This window comes from Dermacentor andersoni, chromosome 1 (assembly GCF_023375885.2).
Source record: "Dermacentor andersoni chromosome 1, qqDerAnde1_hic_scaffold, whole genome shotgun sequence".
Classification (NCBI taxonomy): Eukaryota; Metazoa; Arthropoda; class Arachnida; order Ixodida; family Ixodidae; genus Dermacentor; species Dermacentor andersoni.
The window spans coordinates 112334759-112359146 of record NC_092814.1 but is presented as its reverse complement, the minus strand read 5'-3'; the positions used below and the strand labels follow the sequence as shown (position 1 = coordinate 112359146).

At 42.3% G+C, this 24388-nt stretch overlaps 2 protein-coding genes across 4 annotated transcripts in view; one reads left to right on the top strand and one right to left on the bottom strand.

Annotated features, from left to right (window-relative positions):
• Positions 1 to 1889: 1889 nt before the first annotated feature.
• On the bottom strand, positions 1890 to 9884 carry LOC126545669 (uncharacterized). The gene has a single exon (XM_050193606.3). The coding sequence runs from the start codon at positions 9506 to 9508 to the stop codon at positions 8144 to 8146; it is 1365 nt and encodes a 454-aa protein (XP_050049563.1). The 5' UTR covers positions 9509 to 9884; the 3' UTR covers positions 1890 to 8143.
• A 228-nt stretch (positions 9885 to 10112) lies between these two features.
• The window catches only part of dpa (disc proliferation abnormal), a 153170-nt gene continuing 138894 nt past the window's right edge, over positions 10113 to 24388 (top strand). The window contains exons 1-4 of one of the 3 annotated variants that reach the window (XM_050193597.3): positions 10113 to 10204; positions 10861 to 10968; positions 11321 to 11402; positions 15362 to 15385. In XM_050193597.3, the coding sequence (XP_050049554.2) occupies positions 11339 to 11402; positions 15362 to 15385 (88 nt within the window). In that variant the 5' untranslated portion in view covers positions 10113 to 10204; positions 10861 to 10968; positions 11321 to 11338. The other 2 variants (XM_050193599.3, XM_055061905.2) reach the window with 2 other exon arrangements.

Below are 24388 nucleotides of genomic sequence, written 5' to 3'. Positions count from 1 at the left end.
TTTGTATTACGATTCTATTTTGAAATATCTTTCATCAAAGACAACTACAATTTACTTCTTTTCGTGAATAAGCATGCTGTACACAGCACTCCCTGGTGGAAGAAGTGACACAATATGGTAATCCTTGCGCATAATCCTCTGACAAGCCAGGGCCAATAGTAGCTTATCAGCCAGCCAACTAGATTCAATTTGCCTAATGGGTTAACAGAGTTGAGGGTATTGTTGCCACATTTAATTCATTTTTATCTGTTCTGTGTGTCATGTTTTTCAATGTTTTAACAGCTTATCTTTTTATTGAAACATGTTCAATTGTGAAAAATGAGCCAGCCTTCGAAATTAATTGCAAGCTGTGAAATTTCAACATGCACTCTAAGCTCGACAATGATAAAGTTAGTGAAATCTTTCAGATCAGTCAAAGATTGTAGCATTCAGGCACACAAGGAGTGCCTGCATGTTGACGAAATTCAGCTGCAAGGTGGGAATTGGCTTAGGTGCTGCAGCCTTTTTTTCTATCATCTCTGTTGCCTCGAAAAAGGCCACCCTGTATACGCTTGTTGAAAAAGAGGAGATTCACAGTAGTGGCTTTTTGGGCTAGTTCACAATGCTGAGAGACAAAACACGCAAGTGCTGTGTGTGTTTACCTCCTTTTGTGTTTGTCTTACTGAACCATTTAATTGTGAAATAAACGTTTGTGCAGTCATGTTCTGCACAGTACCAGGCAATACTGATGAAACCGCAACTTTTTTTTTCAGCACAAGTATTAAAGCATTTTGTTTCACGAGTGTTTGGTGAAAAAGGGCTCTGTGAATGTTCATGCAAGGCTTGTGCTAGGTACCCAAGGACATCATCTTTGGTCTGCAGTGCCAAAAATTTGGCTGCCAAGTTTTCTAGCCAAGTAAGACTACGACTACTACACAGTAAAAGTATGGGTGGAAAATAATGTCCCCAGATGTAAGCTAATTATATGATCGTCAAGCAGACACTAAGATTCATCCACGTACAGCTCTAACCAGCACCCGTGTCTGCCACAGAATGCATCATCAGCATACAAGATACAGTACAAACAAGGCAAGTGTTTGGCCCGTGTGGAAAAAAGATAATGTGCTGCAATGTGGTCAGTGAAACTTTTTCTAAAAAAGAAACCATGGGCATACAATTTTAAACAGCTCTGATCACCTTGCCTAGTCACCCCACCCACCTCTGGAAATATACATTGCGATAACCCTAACCGAGATTACATCCACAGTTCTTAGCGAATTTATGTGCTAGAAAGCTTTTTATAAACGGCTGCTGTAGAATTCTCTCTTAACGATGCAACATGCTTGAAATCCTGATCCTGAATGTTAAAATAACGTTCTTCCACTGTTAACTTGCTGGCTCATCTGCACTTGCCAATAATGATACTGGCAACACCTGTGGTGCACTGTAACCATCACTATATGTGTAAGCGATTATTGAAAAAAAATGCAGACAGTTCTCGAATACTCCCCCCCCCTCTTTCTTTTTTTTAATAGTTGTGTAGTTGCTTTCACAATCTGCAAGAATTTGAGACACATGAAGAAGGTGACATCCAGGTGACAGATTCTGCGACGATCACTTCCGCGATACTATTGCCCTCGCGTAACATAGTGCTCAACTAGCCAATCAGCTCATCTGATTTTGCTCAATCAGCCAATCAGCATGTGCCTGACGGTGATACTATCGCCGAAAGCGATCATCACAGAATATGTCCCCTGATCACATATTGAATATTATTTCTTGAACTGGTGTCGTTTAATTAGGAGGGCACAAGCTTGTCATGCAATATTACACAATGTATACTGGTCATCATAAAATCAAAAACAAATACATCCTTGCGTCGTACTTGTATACATGAATGGCAAGAAAAATTTACCTTGTACCCCAAACCTTTATTGCAGTAACCTTAATGTTCCTAGTATTGCAACAAAAACACTACAAAAGACCAGCCGTTCACAGCTGCAATGTCAGTGAGACAATACCTATGATTACCTAACAAGAGAAAAGTGAAATTCACTGCACTGACAGTTCCAAAGGCCATAACCATTTATAAGGCAATGCTTTAGCGGCGTCTGATAGTTAACTCAGCACAGTAACAATGCATTGTTAAACAATGTGGCCAATTCAAAATGAGCCCACTTGTAATGAGAAACAGTTTCATGTTGTACTATACTATGGACACGTGTATCAAACATTCACATCTAGTGATAAGTTTCATGCATCCATGAAGAAAAATCAAGTTTGCTCTTCTATCTTGACACAAAAAGTTCAGGCCAAGTAATGTGTAACAGCAACAAGAATCTGTAGATATACATTTGCGAGATGCTATTTGTCACTTCAACATTTGAAAATACACATCATATACACAGTTCAAACACTGACTATTGTTGTTATCACAATGCAGCAGACAAGATTGCACACTAAATAGTTCAGGACCGTTAACATGTGATCAGCGTTTCCACACTCCTGTTTATGTGCAGCATGGCGATACAGTCGCCTTTGCTAAACATGGGATAACATAATGCAAGACCCAACATAGTGCAGTGAAATTCTCAGGCCGTGAAATTTTTTAGTGTTTGATGGTGGTAACCCTGCAAAATAAATGTTTGTTCATACATGCAACATCACAGAATGTTCAATAGAGCATACGTTGAGAAGTTGCTACATTGCAACCAGTTTTTTGCAACAATGTCCACAGGCCAGAACTTTTACGCCATTTGTGCAGTAACAGTTCGATCTTTAACTAATTTGCAACACAACCACACTTTAAATTAGAGAAATTGTCAAAACAGCTATTCTACAGTGTTGTGCTTTAAGTCATGTCTTGCAGTTCGGAACACGGGACTGGTGGTATTGATTTTCACTTGCACATAATGCAGAATATCTGGGAAGATGCTGAATGCTCTATGGATTAAACAGCCTTTAAAAGGGTGCATGTTGCATGGATTTTACAGAGTTTGAAGACTTCAAAACCCCAGGAGGTCAAAATTAATTTGAAGCCCTCCGCAATGGCCTCCTTTATAGCCAGTGTTTCTTTGGTACTTTAAACTCCGTGAATCAATAAATCAGTCAATCATACCTGATGCCTTAATGCATGGTGATGAGAATTAAATATGCATTATGATTTTGGCTTAACCAGGATAAATATTAGTGCACGACACAGCATGTCTGGTGAGATTTTTTTCTTTGCGGAGACTCGGCATATTGTACTAAATTTAGTGCCAATTGAGGTAGTATTACACAAAACTTTTCGCTTGCTTTGCTTTCTTGTATAGTTGCCTTCAATAGTTCACTAATTGTATAATCCTTTAACCCTTTAGCCCCCAATGCCGACCTGTACTCGTCATGGGAGGTTGTACCAATATTGCCAATGACGAGTCACACTCGTTCAACCCGATGTGCTGCTCCCATTGCCAAAAACGAGTTACCGTTGGCAATTGCCGCTAGGTTCAATTTTCAACAATGGAGGTTAGTAGAAGTCTGGAAAAACATGTAATCAAGAATCAAGTAATATATTTTCAGAATCAGAATGACGCAGAAAAAATTCGTGGCTACATAAAAAAACAATAGAAATTTGATATGTTTTTCCAGAATTATTTTGTGGGTTAAAGTGTTAAAGCAACCAATTCAAAATGCACCCGTAATGGAGCGCAGCTTCCAGTGTCCCGAACAGGCTTCCTTCCTCATTACATCATGAAAACTGGAGGTGATGATCATGTGATGTCGTAAACCACTGTTGTGGAAGTCTGTCAGTCGAGTGCTGTGGTTGCAGGCCATGCAGCCACACCATGACACATTCACTGTCGGGCATTCAATGCGATATGGGGAGAGAATTTAAGAGGCGTGTTCCATGTTCCGCAAGAAGCAACAATAGATGACCAGGCTCATTCATTGTCAAATGCGGAGAAGTGCACTGTGACAGAGAAAAGAATGCCTAATGTGGTGGTGCTTGCCCAGCTTTCAGCAACACAGTCACAGCATGGCCTGCAACAACTGCACTACGCTGACTGACACGTACATCAGCAGTTTGCAATATCACAAAACCAACACTTCTGATTTACACGATGTATCAAAAAGTTCTGCTCAACACCCTACACCATGAAGCCATGCTCTGCTTGCGTGTTTCGAACTGGTCACATTATAACATATATCTAATGGTTTGTTGCATTTCAAAGAACTGAGGCCTTATCATGATTGGTGACTCAGCAGCTATCTAAAGAAGCAAAAAAAAAAAAGTGAGCCACGTAATGTTTGTGTCTGAAGCTATAAATTAACCAAAGCTTTACAAATGAAGCATCCAGCCCGAACAACTAGCCCATACAAAGACTTACATTGCAGCTACTTCAAAAATTAGCTTAATCAGGCAAATAGTCATTCTAATGTAATGCTTGTCTCATATGGCAAATGTGAAGTTCTTTACCACATGAAATGAAAAAGCACAAAGCATGTATGCATTACGAAATTTATCATTTGCAAAAATAATTTATCACATTAGGCAAGGCCAAATTATAAAGGAGGTGCTGAGGTTAATGCTATATCAACATGTTGGGTGGTTAAATGTACGGTGCGAAATCCTATCTCTGGATGATAAGATCATAATGTGCACTGGATGAGATATCACACTTAGGAAGTGATTAAGCAGCAGAGAGAAGCACAAATGTACACAGCAAGACACCTTTGGTTGCAAGTGGATGAAAAACTGTTGCTTTCGTTATAAAAGAGTACTTGCTCTATATAAAATTCACTAAGAACACGATTTCCCAGCATCATTAAACTATATTTGCTTGGATTTGCTTGGATGGCATGTGTTTCAACCACATTGATGGCCTATGGCAAAACACTAGCACAGTATGCATGAGGCACAGAGTTCCACGAAAAGTGCCATCAGGAACCCACTGGCCTCTTAAACAGTACAATTGTTCCTTTGACTTATTCTCGGCTTTCTCAAGGGTAAAAAGCTAGGAAAATATGCACTTAGTGCCTTCAACTAAGCACTAAGTTTTGGGATTGGCGTTTGGTTTATTTCAAGTAACACAAATCCATCTCGTGGCAACTTTCAGGATGAAGGCCGCTCCCAGCCACTTCCAATTACCCCTGCCATGTGGGAATGAAAATCCACCATATATCGACAAATTTGTTAAGTTCAGCACCCCATTGAGGATATCGCTTCTCTGCTATGTTCAACTGTATTCCCTTTCCCTAATCACCCATTCTGTTGCCCTAAGAGACAACCTGCTCGATGCATTACATTACCTATCCAACTCCAGTTCTTGCTCTTAAGAGAAAGCTTTAGCTCGGGCCCAACTCCGGCGCGGCCTATTCAAATACATGTAAAACGCAAAAACGTTTTTCTGAGATAACCCCAGGACCAATATTAATTAAATTTGTTGCAATTGAGAGAGAAAGTTAAATTCTAGTGACTACTGGAAGCTGAATTTCGATTGATGTCCTGAATTTTGTTAAAAGAATTTTGAAAAATGCGAAAGTTCGAAAAAAAATAGAAGAACAAAGGTTACAAATTCATCTCTCTGCATCAAAAACAGATATCGCAGTTCCGTAAAAGGCATCCATTAGACCATTGAAAGCGGACAAATTTGATATGTTATTTTATATCTTATGTGAATTTGTTACATTGTTTACAAAGGTTCTGCAAAAGCTGTAGTTGAATATTACTAAATTTTTTGAGATTCATGCATAGCATATTAATTTTGTCTGCTTTAGATGTACTATTAGATGCAATTCACAGAATTGTATTATCGTTTTTCGTTTCTGAGTTACAGAGTTGTAAACTTCATAGTTTCGTTTTTTGAAAATTTCCGATTTTTGCCAATGTTTAAGAAAACATTGAGGACCTAAATCAAAAATTTGAAACAAACAGTCAGTAGATTTTAAGTTTTTCTTTTAAACAAAATAAACCTCGTCAAATTTGGTGCAGTGGTTGCCGAGAAAAATGAATTCTCCTTTTACATGTATTTATTTAGGAGCACCCGAGCTAAAGCTTCCTCTTAATCTCGACTAGCATATCATCAACCCCCATTTGATTTCCAATCCATACTGTTGTCTTTATATCTTAAGGTTACCCTCATCATTTTCCTTCCCAACGCCTCACTGTATGCTCTTTAGATTCGTTACCACTTTCTTGATCAGCTGCTAAGCCTCTGAGTGGCTAGTTAATTCAGTGGTTAGACAACACTCACTTGATCAATGTTGTAACTACTACCATAGCGTTAAATTCTCCTAGAAAGACATCTTTACTTGTTACTGCTCCACCCAGGGATGTCTTTAGCTTAGGTGCATTGCTGCTACTGATGGGGCACACTTGGATGCGCTTGCACAAGGTCCAAATGTCTACAAAAAAGATGCCACTGACAGCAATTGGAGCTATGTTTCCATTCAAATGAGCTAACACAATACAACAACCAATTAAAGGAACCAAACATTTCGCATACAAGTGCATACACCATAGCGGGTGTATCCTGCCATTAAAGTTTCCAAGTTCAGCAGATACAGAACAGATACACCATAAAAGTTAGGTTGCAGGCAAATAAACTGAAAAACTAGGTAGCGTCGAAAGTGTAGCATTTGCTTTAGACAGTGTCTGAAAATACAAATTGCAATGACAATCTTTATGCATTTTAATGTTTAATGTAAGTATCAAAGGGCCACACATTTTTTTCTTCTGTTTTTTTTTTCTTCTTCTTCTTTTGTGACTGCCGATCACTGATAGCCATAAACACAAAGCACTGTTTCTCTCTTAGCACCACACTTAGTAAACTTAGTTGAAGAACATAAATTTCGCTCGTACAATACTCTGGTCTTAAAATTTAAAGGCGAGAGTTAAGAGGCTTGTATATGTACATGTAAAGATAAATATATTCTTGTTGAACACTTAAACATTAGCAGCAATATTGCTAATTCAGGCCTAGCCCCAAAACCATATTCATACAATACACCCCAGGACAAATGTGTTTATGGCACAGTGACAACAGATGTGTGCACTAAGTAGAGAAAACCTTGAGGAAAGTTATGACAGTTTTATAAGACCTGTTTTGTAATGACATAATGCAGCTTCAAAGAGACAAGCAATGTTTTGACACATGAACAAGTTGCTAACAATGGCAATGCAGTGAAGAAAAGTAAAAAGTAAAAGGGAAGATCACACAGTTGTACAAAATCTGTTTCCTAACAAGTGACACCCTTGAATAAGGGCATTAAATATTACACAAGTTTCCCCACACTGCCATAGTGCATAATACCATACAAGTTGCTAAGACATGATGTTATTTATGGCATTATATTCTGTGGCAACGCTTACTTCCAGTATTCTTAATATTCCCCAACTCCTGCAAGTTCTGCCTGCTCAAAAACACTAGGAACAGCACATGGCCTTGTAAACTTGCATACGGCTGTTCAGAAAGGACATGCTTTCATGCCCTAAGGCAAAGATGTACATAAGAGGGGGAAAAAACTTCTCGTAAACAAATGTGAACATGCACATTTACCAAAAGCACAAATGTATAGATTCCACTAAAAAAATAAGGTTATGTTTACATTATCAAGAGCCTGAATTGTTTGCAACAATTTTCCCAGTAAAAAAATTGTCTGTACATTGATTTGTGCTTTTGGGCACATGTCCATTCAAAGAACCTGTAAGACATCCTTTGAGGACAGAATCAGTGGCATCTTAACTGATAAAATGTGCATATGCAAGATAATTTACACACACAATAGCTAGGGCATATGCATCCTCCAAAGAGTGTTGCTGATGTGATGTCTAGCTGTGCTCAACCTTGTGGCTTAAGAAAATATGTTGAGCACAATATAAAAAACTTTCACTCTGGGCACTTCCCTTGCACTTTGTAAACAAAATATCTAGAGTAACAAACACCACTCTAGGCAGTGAACTGTAAGTGGCTGCATGCTGATGCACAAAACTGTTTATGAGCTTTCACACCATCTGCAGGCCTTTACAACATGACTACCTTGACCTAAATCATTATTTCGTGACATGGTGTTCTAGGCTCATGCCGTATACGAGCCTCTATTACTGCATAACAGTACCGGTGGCAAACAAGCCATACTATACTCCTGGAGCTTCTGGGCCTGTAGACTGAACTTGTAGCTTTCAGTAGTGCCCCTCTTCAAGGTAGCCCTTAATTCGAGATGGTAGTGGAAGTCTTTGGATGTGGTCAAAGCGTGTGTACTGCCGGATCACAAAGCGACAAAGGTATTGTAAAGACCGAACATGAGTAAGTCGTGACACAGGTTTGATGAGCCGCACTGGGAAAGAGGGAACACCAGGGCTTCGACCCCGTGAATAGCAAAACACACCTGACTGAGAATAGTTCATAGATTCTTGGATAAGATCAACAATGCAGGCACGACCCTCAGGTCCAGACTGAGCATAGAAGCTGAATAGACCATTGCAGTGCTCAATTCTCGTATGCAACGTTTTGCCATACGACTTAAACGTAAGACTCAGCAAGTATCTGTCGTCAGAGCTGTCTCGTACAAGGAAAGCACCGTCAGGCTGGTCAGCCAGCTTCTCTTCGGCTTCGCCCCGCGTAATCGGCCCCCAGTACCAACCGTGCTTAGATAACTTGAACAATTCCTCACTTAGACTACTGATCCTTGAGTCTTCTCGACCATCCGTTTCCGGGAACACGGGGACAAACACTGATGGCGTACCGTCGCACAGGGTCTGCCGAGGAGGAACCTGCGGTCCTTCCGCAGCAGACGAAATTACGGAGGCTTCGCTGCGTAATCTGTCTGTGCCTCCAGCAACACCTGCCGACTGCGTGGTGTCGTCGTGCGCGCCAGTCCTTTTCCAATCATCTTCGCATGCTGTACTCGTGTAGCTGTGGCCATGCACAGTGACCGGTTGAGACAAGCATCGATTATTTGTTGCTGGAAGCTGTCTCCCTAATACTTCCTCAATATTGCATGATGTTCCACGCTGCTCGAAATTCGGTTGGCTGTGCGTGAAATGTTCTGCGACACCCCTGACAGATCCTGCCTGTCTGTCAGGTACAGAAGGGGCTGCGAACGACGAAGATGAGGGCAGATCGTGACGCGGTGATTCAGTCTCGCCATCAGCATCATTGCACGCGCTTTCACCATCCGAACGAACTCCGGCACGAACATAATTGTCATTGGCGTCATTGGGTGAATCTTCATGCAAGTCGGGTGCAGTTAACGACGATCTTGCGCAGTACACGGTCACGTCTCTTTTTCGACTGTTTGGCTCTGGTGGTCCTGAGCATACTTCAGCACTATTCTGCACAGCAAGCTTCGTTTTTCGCTTTCGCCAGTGTTCGCGCAGCGATTTGAAAAAGTTTGTCTTCATCTTGGGCTTTGATGATATCCCAGAAGTGCAGAGACGTTGACAGTCTTCTAGTTCACTCTCCGACTTCTCTTGCGTTGTGTCGCCATTTGCACTAGCCTGTCCTCTTGCACCGCTCCCCGAAGGAATTTTACGGCGGAGCAGCATTTTTAAAATTCTGCTATACTTCCACCTTGGTTAACATTCAAGTAGGCAGCTGCAGCTTACCTCCTTCAACAGCACCAACTTTCCCCCGCCCATCTTGGCTACCCTCGCAAAACACTATGCCCACAACGCGATACCTGCTACTGGATTCTTACATGAGTTTCACGACACTTTGGTAAACCTTCGCCGTGGCACTTACTTTGCAGCCATGTTTGCAGATTGCTTTGAGGCTACAGGATGGTGGCTAGCGCCACCTAAGAACGAATTTCTCTTCCTCTGCGATGCTCACCGACATGGCTGCACCGCCAGAGTGGGTTGCAGTTTTTTTTTCCCTCTTCCTCAGGAAAATTAATTATCCGTTTGTGAGAGGCAGAAACAGCAGAAGTTCTAACCGTTATAGCGTCATGGCTCGAAGGCCAATATAGGTGTTGTCCAAAACATGCGCCATAGGTTGGCACAGTACAGTAAAAGAGAATAGCGCAAACCAGGAAGACCATATAATGCGAAGGACACATTTCTAAAATTCTGCTATACTTTCACCTTGGTCAACATTCAAGTTGGCAGCTGCAGCTTTCCACCTTCAACAGCACCAACTTTCGCCCGCCCATCTACCCCTGCAAAACTCCTATGCCCACAACGCCATACTGGCCATACCTGCGACTGGCGTCTTACACGGATTTCATCTTTCATGACACTTAGGTAAACCGTTCCTGCCGTTGCGCTTACTTTGCAGCCATGTGTGTGTTTGCAGCGCTTCTCCGTGTGTCCCTCTCATTTTGTGGTCTGGTTTGCACTATTCTCTTTTACTGAACATGTACCAACTCGCCCCTTACCCGCCGTGGTTGCTCAGTGGCTATGGTGTTAGGCTGCTGAGCACGAGGTCGCGGGATCGAATCCCGGCCACGGCGGCCGCATTTCGATGAGGGCGAAATGCGAAAACACCCGTGTACTTAGATTTAGGTGCACGTTAAAGAACCCCAGGTGGTCGAAATTCCCGGAGTCCTCCACTACGGCGTGCCTCATAATCAGAAAGTGGTTTTGGCACGTAAAACCCCATAATTTAATTTTTTTTTTCAACTCGCCCCTACAGAAGCTTTATTGAAATTAATAGGTTGGCACACTGGATTTATAATGCACATCTTAAAGGCTATGGTTTTGCTGGTTGAATGAGGCGGAAGTGATTTTGGGAGCCGAAAACATGTTAGACATCGGACACCACAACTTTCGTTTCGATAACGGCTCATTATGATCGTTACGACCTTTCATGGTTTCATTTGTTGTGTGTACATGTCCTTAAATGCAAATTTGCTCTTATGAAACTGATGCAGAAAATATACGGCACCTTCGTCTTTCAGGAAACTCCGGCATTGGAAAATCGAAGAGACCCGGGTTGTCGTTGTTGTTCTTGGAGGCCATGCAACTAGTAGCAATAACCAGAAGTGGAGAGGGACGTATTACCACAGGTGACGTTTAACATCACGTGACCTGTTTTTTAGTTGTTTTTGCTTTACCTCTGTTCTTTTCGCGCCAAAATTCTGCGTGTAGATTGCCTGCCGGTGGTCTGTTGTGTGCTGTAGCGGGAAGTTGTGGTAAGCTTATAATCGCATAGTTGCACTTGCTTAACTTGGTTATAAAAACTTGCATAATGAATTGGAATGCTTGTAAATTCCTAAGTATGTCCGCTTACGCTTTTGAAACGACCATCTAAAGCTGCGATCGTAGCGAACAAAGCCGTGAGGCCGGAGTGCGCAACTTTAGTTTGAGGGGTCCAGATCGTCACGCAGCTAATTTTCTCATATCTTTTTTTTTTTTCAGTGAATCTGAAAGCGAAGAATGTCGTCACCTGCAAGCACACCTCGGAGGAACACGAGAAGCACGAGTCGAGAGCCGCGGACACGTATGTTGGTCGATGCCTTCGACTCCTGTGGTCGCACAAACAGCCTACTTGAAAGCGTGCAACTTAAAGGGTTTTGATATTGTTTGTGCGCATGTGCTTTCTTATGTCAATTGTACGTTCCTTTTGAACTTGCGAAGAACCGTAGTGTTAACCACTGCCGCCAGCTGATTGCATCTGGAACTGGTCGCATTTAAAGGGACACGGTAGGATGTAAATCGGTCACCCTGGTTTTGAACGTTATATCTTAAATACTACTTCATATGTTAACGCGAAATTTTGTGTGCTAACTGGGGATACCCTTTAGCTTAATTTTCTGCAGTTTCTATAGCCGCGGTACCTTTTTATAGTTTCTGTAATTGTGCACCAAATTTTACCGAGGTTTCAGTGTACCTTTACTGAGAAAATAATGACACGATGAATCGGCAGCTTTATTCCATATATTATTTTTAAAAAATGGCTCACACTAGTCACGTCTTGTAAAAGGAGAACTTCTGGATTAAAATGTTTTTGCCAATGCAGTATAAGGAATGTTTTAATATTCCTGGTTCAGACTGTTGGTATATAATGGGCTATTGGCTGTAAAAGCTTCACTATAATCTGGTAAGTAGAACCAGGGTTATTCAATACTTTTCATGATGCAAAGTTTTGAAGCACCCTGGTAGTGCCTAGAAAAGGCACACACCCATGAGCAAAAGCATATGGACCACAGTTAAAAAAAAATTGAAATTGGTGAGTGCACTGGAAAGTTTGAAATCACTGCAGTTCTCAATTTCAAGGTACTTGCATAGCCATCTAAGCAAGTCGATTTTATTGCAGAATCCCCTGTTTGTTATACTATTGCTCACAGGTGTACATCAGTGTTGGCAGGGAGCAGAAATGGCACTTCTAGAAAAATAGTTTGATGCGATCAGCATTCTTTGGGAACTTTACCCATTTTCCTGTTTGTCAATTTGTACCTAACCTCATACACCCATTGACTCAAGTTGTCTACTAGCTTGGGTCACTAGCTTGGGTGCTGATGGCTGTCTTGCCAAGCAGACAGGGACCAATTTGTATGTGGCCAAATAGAAAACTTGCTGCTGGCTACTGTCTGGCCTACTAGACAACTTGGGTCACTGGGTGTTTGTTTTACTTGGTATTTGTGCCCATTCTTGGCCAGTCCTCCCGAGTAGATGCGCCAAGGTGACATAGGGGGTATGTAGCCTTAAATATATCAAAGCGATTGCACCCCACTGCTATAGGCACCTTTGCGTCGAGCACGGCTGCTTTTATGGATAGCTATTGCAACGAAGTTGCAGCTGTGATATTAGGGATAGTAGAGGTTGCTACGGAATTTCAGCTAAGGCTGACTGAGTATAACAAAACATACTGTATCGTGATGTCATTTGATATTGTGGTTGGCAGCGAGATTTCCACTTTATCTGTCTGCTGATGTGCTCATAAGACTTGATGATTCACGATGGCATGGGTATACGATAATCATCATAATATATCAAACGTATCACCAATGACATACCTGCCATAAGAAAGACTGCATATCGCATTAATCATCGCCAAAGGATGGATATGCCATCAATATTTTTGTTTCCACTTTTACCACAAGGGTTAAAATTGCTCCAGCAGCTTGCATACCATTTCTTGCTTGTGTTCCATCATCCCCAGAGCATTTCTTGAAGTCTCTTTTCCTTCTTGTTCATGATTCCTTGCTCCTTATCAATGTGGATGAGAGAAATCTTGCAGAGTGCACCTGGTTTTAGGTCGAGTGTGCTCAAAACAGTGCTTTGTGCTGCGTTTTCATCATGGTCTGCTTTGCATGCTTTTTTCGCATGCTGGGGCACAAAGTCGAGAAATGTAAAATTGGATGAACATCAACGAAATAGCCACACTAACGCAATACACTACAGCAGCCTGGTTGCCAGGAAAGTTCTGCAGCTACAAACCTGTGACCAATTGAATGTATTTTGCATATCAGGTCGCATTATCGATAAACAAGTTGCCGACCAAAAACAGTTAAGACATGCGAACTCAAACTGCGTCTTAAATATACGAAGGTGCATGGCTCATGGTGCCATTTTTATTGATTGTAAGCACTTGTCAATACTTTCCGCTGGACTGACTTGTCCTCAGGCATTGTATAATTTTTTGTCTAAAACCAATTTTTTTTTTCTCAGTTTAAAGGGGCACTTAAGTCAAATAGTAAGTCAAGCTAAAGTGACAGATTAGTGCTCGAGAATCTCTAAGGCATCAATATTATTGCGATCAGAGCCTTAGTAATTGAGAAACTGAGGTAAATGCAGGACATGATTAGAGACTCCCCGTGCCATTCAAGTACTTGCCCGATGACGAAGGCATCGCAGGTGCCTTCTTATGGGTACTTCTCGTAGGGGGTCGAAAAGTTTTGTTATCACATAGTGCTGCGGTGGTTTTGCTGGCTCGTGAAATTTGCACAAACTGCAAGTAGAAGAGACTTCCACTTCCATGGAATGTCGCGAAATGTTCAGACGGTCCACGCCACTTGACCAAAAGCAGCTGCAGCGGCGAATCCACCGCTCTGTCTTGGCTTGACTTGTCCATGGCTGTGCATTTGAATGTTGCAACAAAAAGAAAAAAAAAAAAACGCTTACCATCGTTTGTTGGGCGCTGTTTTACTCACCGACAGCAACAAAGGGTGATGATTTGCGTATGGGACGTCGCCACTCCCTGGTTGGGTGGCGGGAGATTTGAATTGCGACAGAGGTATTCCTTCAGATGCAATTTTCTCGTAAACTAAGTATTTTCTTGGCACGAAACAAGCGTTGCAAGGTTTCTGGAATGGCATTTATACAGTCCATGTTGACTTAGTATTCGCCTTTAGGGTCCCTTTAATGTAAGATTTTTCAGTTTAACACTCTTAAATGATCTGAACACTCTTAAAAGATGCGTGGCATGCCGGTGCATGCAAACAATGAGAATTCATTCCTCCCTCCCTGCAGGCATTTGCAGTATGCTAAACATCGAGCTGCTGTACATGAGGAACCTTTGTGATGGGGGTTCGATTTTGCCTGGCACTGGTAAAATTATAAAGGAATTTTTTGTTTGTGTTTCACTGAGCAGTGCCGTTAAAGAGCCTAGGCCTATATTTTTAGGCTGCACTATGATTGGCTCATATTTTGGTGGAATATTTAGATAGCCAGAAATAAAACTGGTCTGACAGTGCCAAGAATGCTATTCGTATGAAAAGCTCCTTTCGAGATTAAAGGCCCCCTTTCCCCCCCTAAATTTCCCTGAACGTACAGCTGCAAGAGTTTCTTGAGATGACGTCATAGTAGCAAAGTTAAAGGTGTTGATGAACAACTATAAGGCTCTTGTGTTTTCACGCTTGCCTTCACTACCCTCCCCACAATTGCTCTCCTCCTCGCTTCTTACTTCTCTGTAATCCGTTTCACCAGCAAAAACTATAGATCGCTTCAGCCAAGCAAGACAGAGGACCAGAATAGCTCTTTGTTCCCCTCTGATTGGCCTCTGCGTGAGTCCATCAGAATGAAAGTTTCAAGGAAGGGTCAGAAGCACATAATGGGCAAGCCCCTCTCTCTTCTCGGAACACACACTTGTCATGTTGGTGCTCTTGTCCCTTGTTGATTGACTAATTGACAGTTTTGTGCTGATGGGATCATGTGTAAAAAAGGGATCAGAAAAGCCCAGAAAAAAGCTTGGGAGTGTTTGTTGAGTTTAGGGCTTCTTCATGGTGTGTAGCGTCAGTATGTTTGCTTAATATGATTTTCATGGCATTCTGTACACATTGGCCCTTTAAGGTCCGTTATTCATGTTCAGCTTCATATTGTGCATGGCAACTAAAAAATCTGAAATGTTTGCATGTTGTAAGACATTAAGCGGTTAGTGTAGCTCAGATTATGCTTTAGTGATATTTGACATTGTGTCCCATGTGTTGACCACCATACAACTTTTCCCCCCGTTTTCAGCGTCGAGAAGCCTCAGAAACACACGTGAGTAGCGAACATTTGAATAAATAGGTGGCTGTCTGATAATTTGTTACGAATTAACATTGGCAAGTTTTTTCTGCTGCCACTGCTTTATGAAACGAAAATAGATTTTGTTTTTATGTTTCAGAGTTTTCCCCCTACTTATGTACAGTTTGTAATCTCTGCCTGCATAAAAGTTGAAAAATAAAAGTATTTTGAACTTTGCTTCATACAAATGCTGTAATGTAAAAATCACTGCTCCTGCGGCAGGCAGTTAGGTTGGCTAACTTCCTCCCAAGTGAAAATTTTCAACTGGTATTCCAACTGGCAGCCAACTGGTTCCAGTCTAAATGTTTTATGACAAACATTTGCAGTTGTAGTTGGGACCAATTGCAGCTTGTTCCATTTGCAAATTATCATAATTGGGTCTGATTTACTTGTTCTAGTTGTGACATGTCCAATATTCTCAGCTGTGATTAAGTAATTGGTTTGATTTGCAAAATGGAACCAGCCTGAAATGGTGCCAGTATCCTGCTGCAATTCAATTTCGCTTCTATTGATGTGGCAGGAGCTTTAGCATTGTACTGAAATAAAAGGAATTCTGGTGGAACGTTACCACTGGTCATGTACACAGTTTGCAATCTGACTGGGCCAGTTTGTTCCTGACTTGCACCGAGTGCAATGCAGTGTTGGCAACTTTTTTTGACAGTTGCCAAATTGTAGCCCAAAACACTCCATTTTTAGCTAAAAGTCTAAGCGGTCATGACAACAACTTGCTTGGAATTTTGTCTTTTTATTTATCTTTAAGCTATAGATTTAAGTTAGCTATTCTGGTTGTGAGTTAATTGTTGTAATGGGAAAAGGATAGACAATCTTCGATTTACCAAAATATGAGATCATAAGATTCTGTTTGCAAAGAGGAAAGAATATGCTGCAGCACATTCTTTCCTCTTAGCGATATGGTGCTTTCAGGAGCACAGTCATTGTGGAACTTTGGGTGTGCACATTCATCTAAGCATATACCAGCATACATTCACACAGGCACTTTCACCACTTGAAAAGCACCTTGCATTTTTTCTTTAAGGTGAAAAATTGGCCGTCCGCCGTTATGGCACCAAAATTGATGGGAGTCGAACACAACCTTTGGTGTTAAGGCATAGGTAATTGAGATATAGTTAAGGCACTCGGACCCACGGCCCTTGGTGGGAGTCGAACCCACAACCTTTAGTGTTAAGGCACTTTAACCCACAATCTTTGGTGGGAGTTGAACCTTCGACCTTTCGTGGGACCAAAATTTAGTGAACCATAATTGATGTTGTCACCATTGATGGTCGAACCCACGACCATTGGTGGGAGTTAAACCCACGACATTTAGTGTTAATTGTCGAAGCTAATTAAGGTAGAGTTAATGAAGGCAATGGAACTGATGACTTTTGGTAGGAGAAAAGTAATTGGAAGTAGCAACGCATTCGAATGAGAATGTCAAGTAATTTAATGAATGCCTCGTGAGCTTCCAGGCTTACGCCTTCATCCTTTTTTAGCGTATCTAAAGTGACTTAAGTCAAATATTTTTCTTTTTTTCACGGTGAAAACAAAGGATGCCTGATCCTCTAGTGGATCTTGGTGATATAGCATGTTTATCCCATATACAGACTCGCATTTCCTTACACACTTAGAATGCATAGCTTGTATTTAAAGCAGAGGGAGCATGTTTAATGAGCTTGCTTCAACTCACTGCCTTTCCTTATTTACTAACACTTTATTTTGTCTCATTGTGCCATCTGCAACCTCCTTCTTTGCTTGAAATGCTACTTTTGGTGGAAACAAAGTACAATAGGAAGTTTCCATAACGAAGGGCTTTACGGCCTTCGAAATTATTCGTTATACACGTCACTTCGTTAAAAAGGTCGTGCATCGCACCACTCACAATAGAATCAAGAGAGAATTATTTAGTTTTTTAGACAGGTAATTTTGTTGTAGAGGCATTTGGCGTTCGACTGTATTGCAGGTTTTTGGCTCTACGGCATAAGCACAAATGCACAGCTACTCAATATTACCTATGCATATGAGCCCGCAGCTCCTCTTGCTTGTCAGCAGTTGAACTGCAAATTTACATTGCATCTTTCAGTATATTTCACTCAATTTATTTCGCCTCTACACTCATCTGATTTGTCTGGTAATAATGAAAAGCCTCCTATAAACTGGGAATATGACTCTTGAAATTGGCTAGCCCTGTGGACTGATCTCACGCTCTTGCAGGGAGAAAGTCAAACAGATACCATGGAGGGCTGGGGCATGGCTATTTTCCATTTATATTAGACAAACAAGGCAAACATCATTGTGGTAGCATTATTGCTTAAGATCAAATTCTAAGTGCAGTATATCAACAAATTTTTGTACTTGCAAGACACCAGTAGAATCTATAGGGGTCCTAGGGTCTCACAGGAGTACCGACCACCGCAGGTTCGAGCTTAGTGAGCCACAGGGCTGCTTCAGTTGTCGCCTAGCATGCTGCTGTGCGTGTGCTCAGGCCGCAAAGGGGCTACTGAGCGTTACGCATGCAAGAAAAGACAGTATTGCCTGGAGTTAAGCTGCTGGCCCCAGTACAAGTCACTGTGTGCAAACCTACTTGTTATTACTAATTCAAACCAACGAAGGTGCACCAAATTTCTAGCATTCCTAAAAAATTGAAGAGAAACATGGATACATTAGATTAAATAATAGATAAAATAATTTCAGCATTATGATTAAAAACCACAACAAATTTCATGTTGTGACATACGAATTGAGCTATGGAAGTAACTTGTTACCTCTTTGTGGAAGTTTGTTTATTTAATTATAGTGAACACAGTGTACGTGCATGCGTGTGCAAGAAAGATCAGCACGAAGTGTTTTGGAGTCCAAACAATACAGAGTGCCATTTCATTGCACTAAAGCATAAGTTTAGCAACTTCCAAAGGTTATTAGTCATGCTTTTCAGTAAAAGGCACTCTCGCAGTGATGGAAGTTTTGTGCCAAACTGCGCTGGGAAGGAAATCCTTCTACATGCAGCGCCAAATTGTCATTTATCGCAGATAATGCGGCAGGCCTATGCTGACACGCACCTGCTTTGAATTAAGAATATTTTGCACACTCAAGAAGGTGCCACACATCAAGCAGCCATCCTTTGCAACTCACCCTCGTACGCTTTCCATCACAGCTACATCAATATGGCATGCGGCCGCCATCTTATCGCACTTGGACATTATACGGAACTCCACGGCGACGATAAGCGCAGAAATTCGCGTGGAGTTTCGATATAATTGCTATCGCAATAATAATTGTTACATAATTATGGTGATGCACAATTGTAAGAGCACAGCTGCTTGACATGCCTCCTTTTTCGCGGTCACTTAGTGATATATTGACAAGTGCGTAAGGCGCAATTACGACTAGGCAGCCCCAACATGGGAAAAAAAAAATTAGGGGGGGACATGTGTTGTTGACATAATTTCGTTATTTTTTATCAAATCTGATGAAACTGCATATGCTTATTCAGTGTTTTGTGTTTATTTTAAATATCTAATTATATCTTGCGTGTACATACCTGCCAACCCTCCTGATTCGCCCTGGAGCATTTTTATACACATAATTCAAGTGGCAGCACATGACAGAAAAGAAAAAGTTAGGAAATTGGCGCGCTTTTTAAACGTACAGATGGCGCCGTACGGCATCGACCATTTTTAGAGTTGTTCGCGGGGCTTTATATTTATGTCAGTGACCCGCAAAGGGTTAAGGGCCTCTCACCAATTCTATCCATATTGAGCTGACAAGCGTCGTGCATAGTATGCTCGCTAACGATCGCGTCTGCTAAGGATTTCAGCTCTTTCCGGGCCGCGGAAAGAGCTGAAGCTTTAAACCGAATGTCGTCTGCCCTCCTGGGGTGCCACTCTCTCAGCCGGAAAGTCGACGTTTATCGTGCAGGTATGCCTACGTATATCGTCCTGCTGGGACATCGCTCGTAGTGACATGTGACTTGGAGAATTATTCAAAGCAACATCTATTATTTGTGTAATCTGTTGCTTCAATAGACGAAATAAAGTTTAGAGAAATAATAAAACACACAGACCAAATGCCTGTGTGTTCTTGTTTTACTTCGCACCACAGCAAGAGAGATGTAATTCCGTTTTGTCTGCTTCTTCCCACGTGCAGTCGCGAACGCAGACAATGAAAGTATGTCATTTTCTACCATGTTCCATCACCCGATCATGCTCTATGAACTGCTTGTGTCTGCGTCAGACAGTGCCTTGGTATTCGCATAGCACTGGCTCATACCGCTAGTCAGGTGTTCTTGTGCGCAGCTTGCAAAATCTTGTGCTGCGTGAAACAAGATAAACGCAACAGCTTGCGTGCGATGCTGTAAATAGAAATGAGCCTCGCAGCAAGAGAAGCTGGGGAAAAAAGAAATGAAGGTGGGGCCCGTGACGTATGCGTCACGCGATCCTTGAGTTCCGGTATGGGAGAACGCAGGGAAGGAATATCGCTTGTGGAGGCTAGACGGGGAAAGTGAAGAAAGTGTCTCTCTTGGCAGTGGCCCTCGGCTTCTGAAATCATGGCTTTGTGGCACTGAAATATTTCTATCTCGGCTATTAATGAACCAACTTGAAAAATTCTTCCAGGAGAAGGCTCCCTAGAGGACACGTAACAACTTCCGGCATATAATCGTAATTTGCTGTGTGGCCTCGTAAGGGGCCTTTTAAGGGCAGTGAAAGACATGCATTCATTTTTTTCGAACTGCTCAATAACGATATTTTCGCGGCCCCTAGTGAGTTTGAAAAATCGGACGTTGACTGTACAACTGACTAAGAGGATGCTTCAAATGGTCCGTGGGGCGAACGTGCCACGCAGCGGAAGCACGATGAGAACAGAAAGGACCTATGCAATGAGGAATAAACAGGAAAGGAAGCGTGCCGCTGCTTCTGTGAAGGAGCTTGATCTCAAAAAACATTGGCTGCCGCCAAGATGCAGGTGTCCCTCATCCAAACCAAAATAAACTCTTTAAAGTAGGGAAACACAACACTGAGGTGTTGTGCGCAGGCTGAGAGTATGTCAGGACAGTTGAGGTTGGCTTACCAACTGTTCAGAGAATCTCACTTGTGACAATGTTCAGGCCTCATACTAATCAGCTTGCTGTCAGTTGATAAATATAGCTCATGTTCGAAAATATTTGCTTCTGTATGCATCTCCTTTTTATTCGTATTTGAGAATGTTCAACTCGATTTGCAATGGCTTTTACCATTTTTTTAAAAGATATTTTATTCAGTGTGCATTTTACTAACCCCGCCATTCTGTCTTCTGTTTGAATAAAGTAAACACTAGTCCTTACTATTCAAACTGGATTAAGTCATTTTTATATTTTGTAACATACTAGAGAGTGGCAGCATCGGGCGACATGGTGTCAACCCGTCTTGACATAAAATGAAGTTTTGTGTCACTCAGGGAATTTTGCAAAGGCACTCAGGGAAAACCTGAAAAACTTGGGGAATTTGGAAATGTCAAACTTGGTAGACACCCTGGTGCTGCAAAAGAATAGCTCTAACTGTCCTAGATCCAAAGGTATTGATACAGCAAACAAGCAAAGGGACCAAAGACCATGTTTTGCAAAAACCATAAAAAATCAAAACTTTACTCAGTGCAATATTGAGGCATTGTTCAGTGCTATACAGCAAAACCTATTTATATATTTACATTGAGAATTGACTAGCAAGCCCCATAGTAATCTGCATGCAGCACTTCAAGCTTAATGCATTTAGCTTACATGCCCCAGCACGCATTCTCCAGTGTGAAACGTTCGTTACCGGGAAAAAAAAACAGCTCAGTGCCCTTCCATTCTGTGAAAAAGGATGACCAGCAAAACTGTCTATGTGGCCCCCTTAATGGCGAACATCAGCTCCGTCGCAGGTCGGCCCGGCATTGCACTATTTTTAAGATGGGCCCACGTATGGGGAGTGCTTAACGCCTGCTTCCCCTCTGCCGCGGGTTGGCCCGGCATTGCACTATCTCCAGGATCGACCCACGTGTGCGGAGTTGTTTTGCTTACCACACCAGCAACACAAAAATTTCCTTGGACGGTAGAGGTATACAGCTTCGCTGTAAAAGTCGTTTACCGATTACTGGTGCTCTGCTTTTTGTGCGCAGCGCAGTTCACGAGGAATGGGTTGCATGTTTGGTTGATGTGGCGCCACCACAGATCATGCAGGAGATGAATATCTTTAATTGGCAAAAAAAGAATTCATTTAATGCCGTTTGCCAATTAACAGTGTTCCGCATTTCCTTCACAGCGAGAGAGTTCACAAGGACCGGGTTGCACGTATGGCTGCCGCTCCAGCGTGGCGAACTCCACGCCGACGCGACATCGCCGCAGATTGCACACAAGATTATCTCTATGGCGAGACCGTAGTCACGTTCACCTTTGCCCGCTACCACACTGCAACTAGCGTTTTACACAAGACGGCAGAGCATTTATAAAATCGAGGCTTACAATAACGAAGCGCGTCTACATCACATCCGAGCCAGCTGCAGCTGCATCAGCGTGAACAAGAAAATCCAGTCTTCGCTTGGTAGCCGGCATTGAAGCAAAGTCTTGCAGTTTTTCTTGAGCCTTCTTCAATTTCTCAAAATCGTCGGGTTGCAGTAGTAGTGCTGGAATGCTGCATGAACACAGGCCGCTGCCAAGACACTTTCATCTGCTAAGCCTATTCCGCAGTCACGGGGGGAGATCCCAGTGGCGCTTGCCACGGGTAGCAAACGATTGCTGGCATATTGCAAAGCTACTGTGCATTTTTGAAAATTTAAAACCCCCTCTTTTCTTCTTTTGTTTGCCGAATTTATGGCTTCAGGCAAACTGAATTTGACATCGTTTTGTGCCGAGTTTCGTACGCCCGAGCAGACGACGGCGAAAATTCGCCAATGGCATGGCGGTTACGGTCACTAGTCTTAGTCGACGAATGGAATTGCGCTTGGGGACTGTGTTTTCATGGGCTTTTTCTTCATAGCCATTCAGCGCACAGAGTAGTGGTAGCACGAAAACTAAACAAGAGTGGCTCTTTCAAACAAGACCAAGATGTCTGGAATCAGAAACTTTGAAGGCAACTGCGCGTCACGTAAGAAGGGCCCTTTCTTGCGCATTCTTCAGTACAAATAGAGCTCGCCGAAGCGACATTACAACCAAAATATTGGTCCAAGATGCGTGCAAATTTCTGAGATAATGCATCAGACACTAGAATCCAAAAACAATGTCGTCAAAAAAGTAATTTTTCCGTGATTTTTCGGTCTCTAATACGGGTGTCACACAGCTCACTTTTGATCGCGATCCAGCCTGATCCGGATCGAATTTCTGGGTTGTGATCGGCTCCTTTGCACAAAATGCGCGAGAGAGCCAATCGCAGTCCAGAATTTTGATCTGGATCGGTCCCAATCGCAATCAGAAGTGTAGATGTGACGCGATCAGAAGTGTAGATGTGACGCGATCAGAAGTGTAGATGTGACACCTGTATAAGGCCCGTGCCCCCCCCCTTAAACGGGACAAGGAAGTAGTCACGAAGCACAATAGTATCATTGTTTCTGTTCCATCTGAATTTGTGCTGCCTAGTCGTGCTTCTGATCAACTACAGTAGAATATCGATGATACGAATCTCACGGGGTCACGAAAAATATTCGTATTAGCTAAAATTCGTTTCATCGAAATAATTAGAAATAGTTAAATTAAAGAGTCAGAGGTGAACTCACTCAGGCACACGTAGGTAAAAAGCATTTATTTCTTGAAGAAAAAGTCTCTAATGTCCTTCTGCCTCTTTTTCTTTGTCAGGTCACATGGCAGACTTTCTTCAAATCCATAAAAACGCATGCATGTGTTGTCGCTGATTTCATCCGCGGCCATAGCACGCCTCAGAACTTCGAGTGCGTGCAGCGTTTCAGCTGCCGGTGGTGGACCTTCGCCATCGCCCACATCTAACACAAAGATGATGATAGTGATCTAAAAGCTAGTAATTTACAATTTTAGGAATATATAGTGTCGATAAAGTACAGCTACCCAGTTCTTTATTAACATTGCTTGAGTGCTGAACATTGTGCACCAGTTCCCTGCCCAGGGATGGAAGTTCTGCGTTAATTGCGCTATCTTGCGCCAAACCATCAAGCTGTGCCAACCTGCTCCAAAACACTAATTTCGAATGAAGTTGCCAAATTTAGCTGGAGGTGCATGTTCAGGGGCAACCACACAGCCATAGACGTGCGTTAGCTAGCGCTTAGCCCTGCAAGCCAAGCCTAAACAATCCGTTTCAGCGTCGGCGTCTTTGGAGTGCGGTGTGTTTGGTGGCATAATAGTAACTGAAGAAAATGAAAACCGTGTTGTGCTATACAATGCGTTACGAATGTTTTCTATGTCTCATGCGTTTGCGTATATGCGGACAAGCTAAAGATAATTTGAACTGGTGCTCATTTCATGGCCCAGTCTGGAATGAAAACTGCGCTGAATGAATAAGGTCGTACAGTCTGCTCAACGTGTAGCTCATCAGTTTCATTATAAATTTTAGCACTCGGTTTGGCGCCCTATTGGTACATCTACGTAGATTAATGGGCGAACGTCAGGCGTGTGACGTTCTGAATCTGTTTAGTACGTGCACCACTTCCGCTTACCGGGATGATAGTGTGCATGGCACACCGACAAACTACTGGCTTGCTTTCATGAAACTTCTTGGTCACAAACATCCAAGGATGTAAAGCAAGCCAAGGATGTAAAACCAAGAATGTAAAGTTTCATATTTAATCAACCTTTGTGGCCAAATTGTGGTCATAGGTAAACGTTTGGCGAAGTTGCAAACCTCCGAAATGGCGTTCGTGGTTTGCGCAGATCGAGTACAAAATTTTTAATATACTATTGTTCGGTGCACAAAATATTGGTTGCCACTTTACACTGTCTTTATAGTGCCTATGGCGGAACCGGGAATAAGCCCAAATAATCGAGCTTATTCAAAATATTGGTCCATG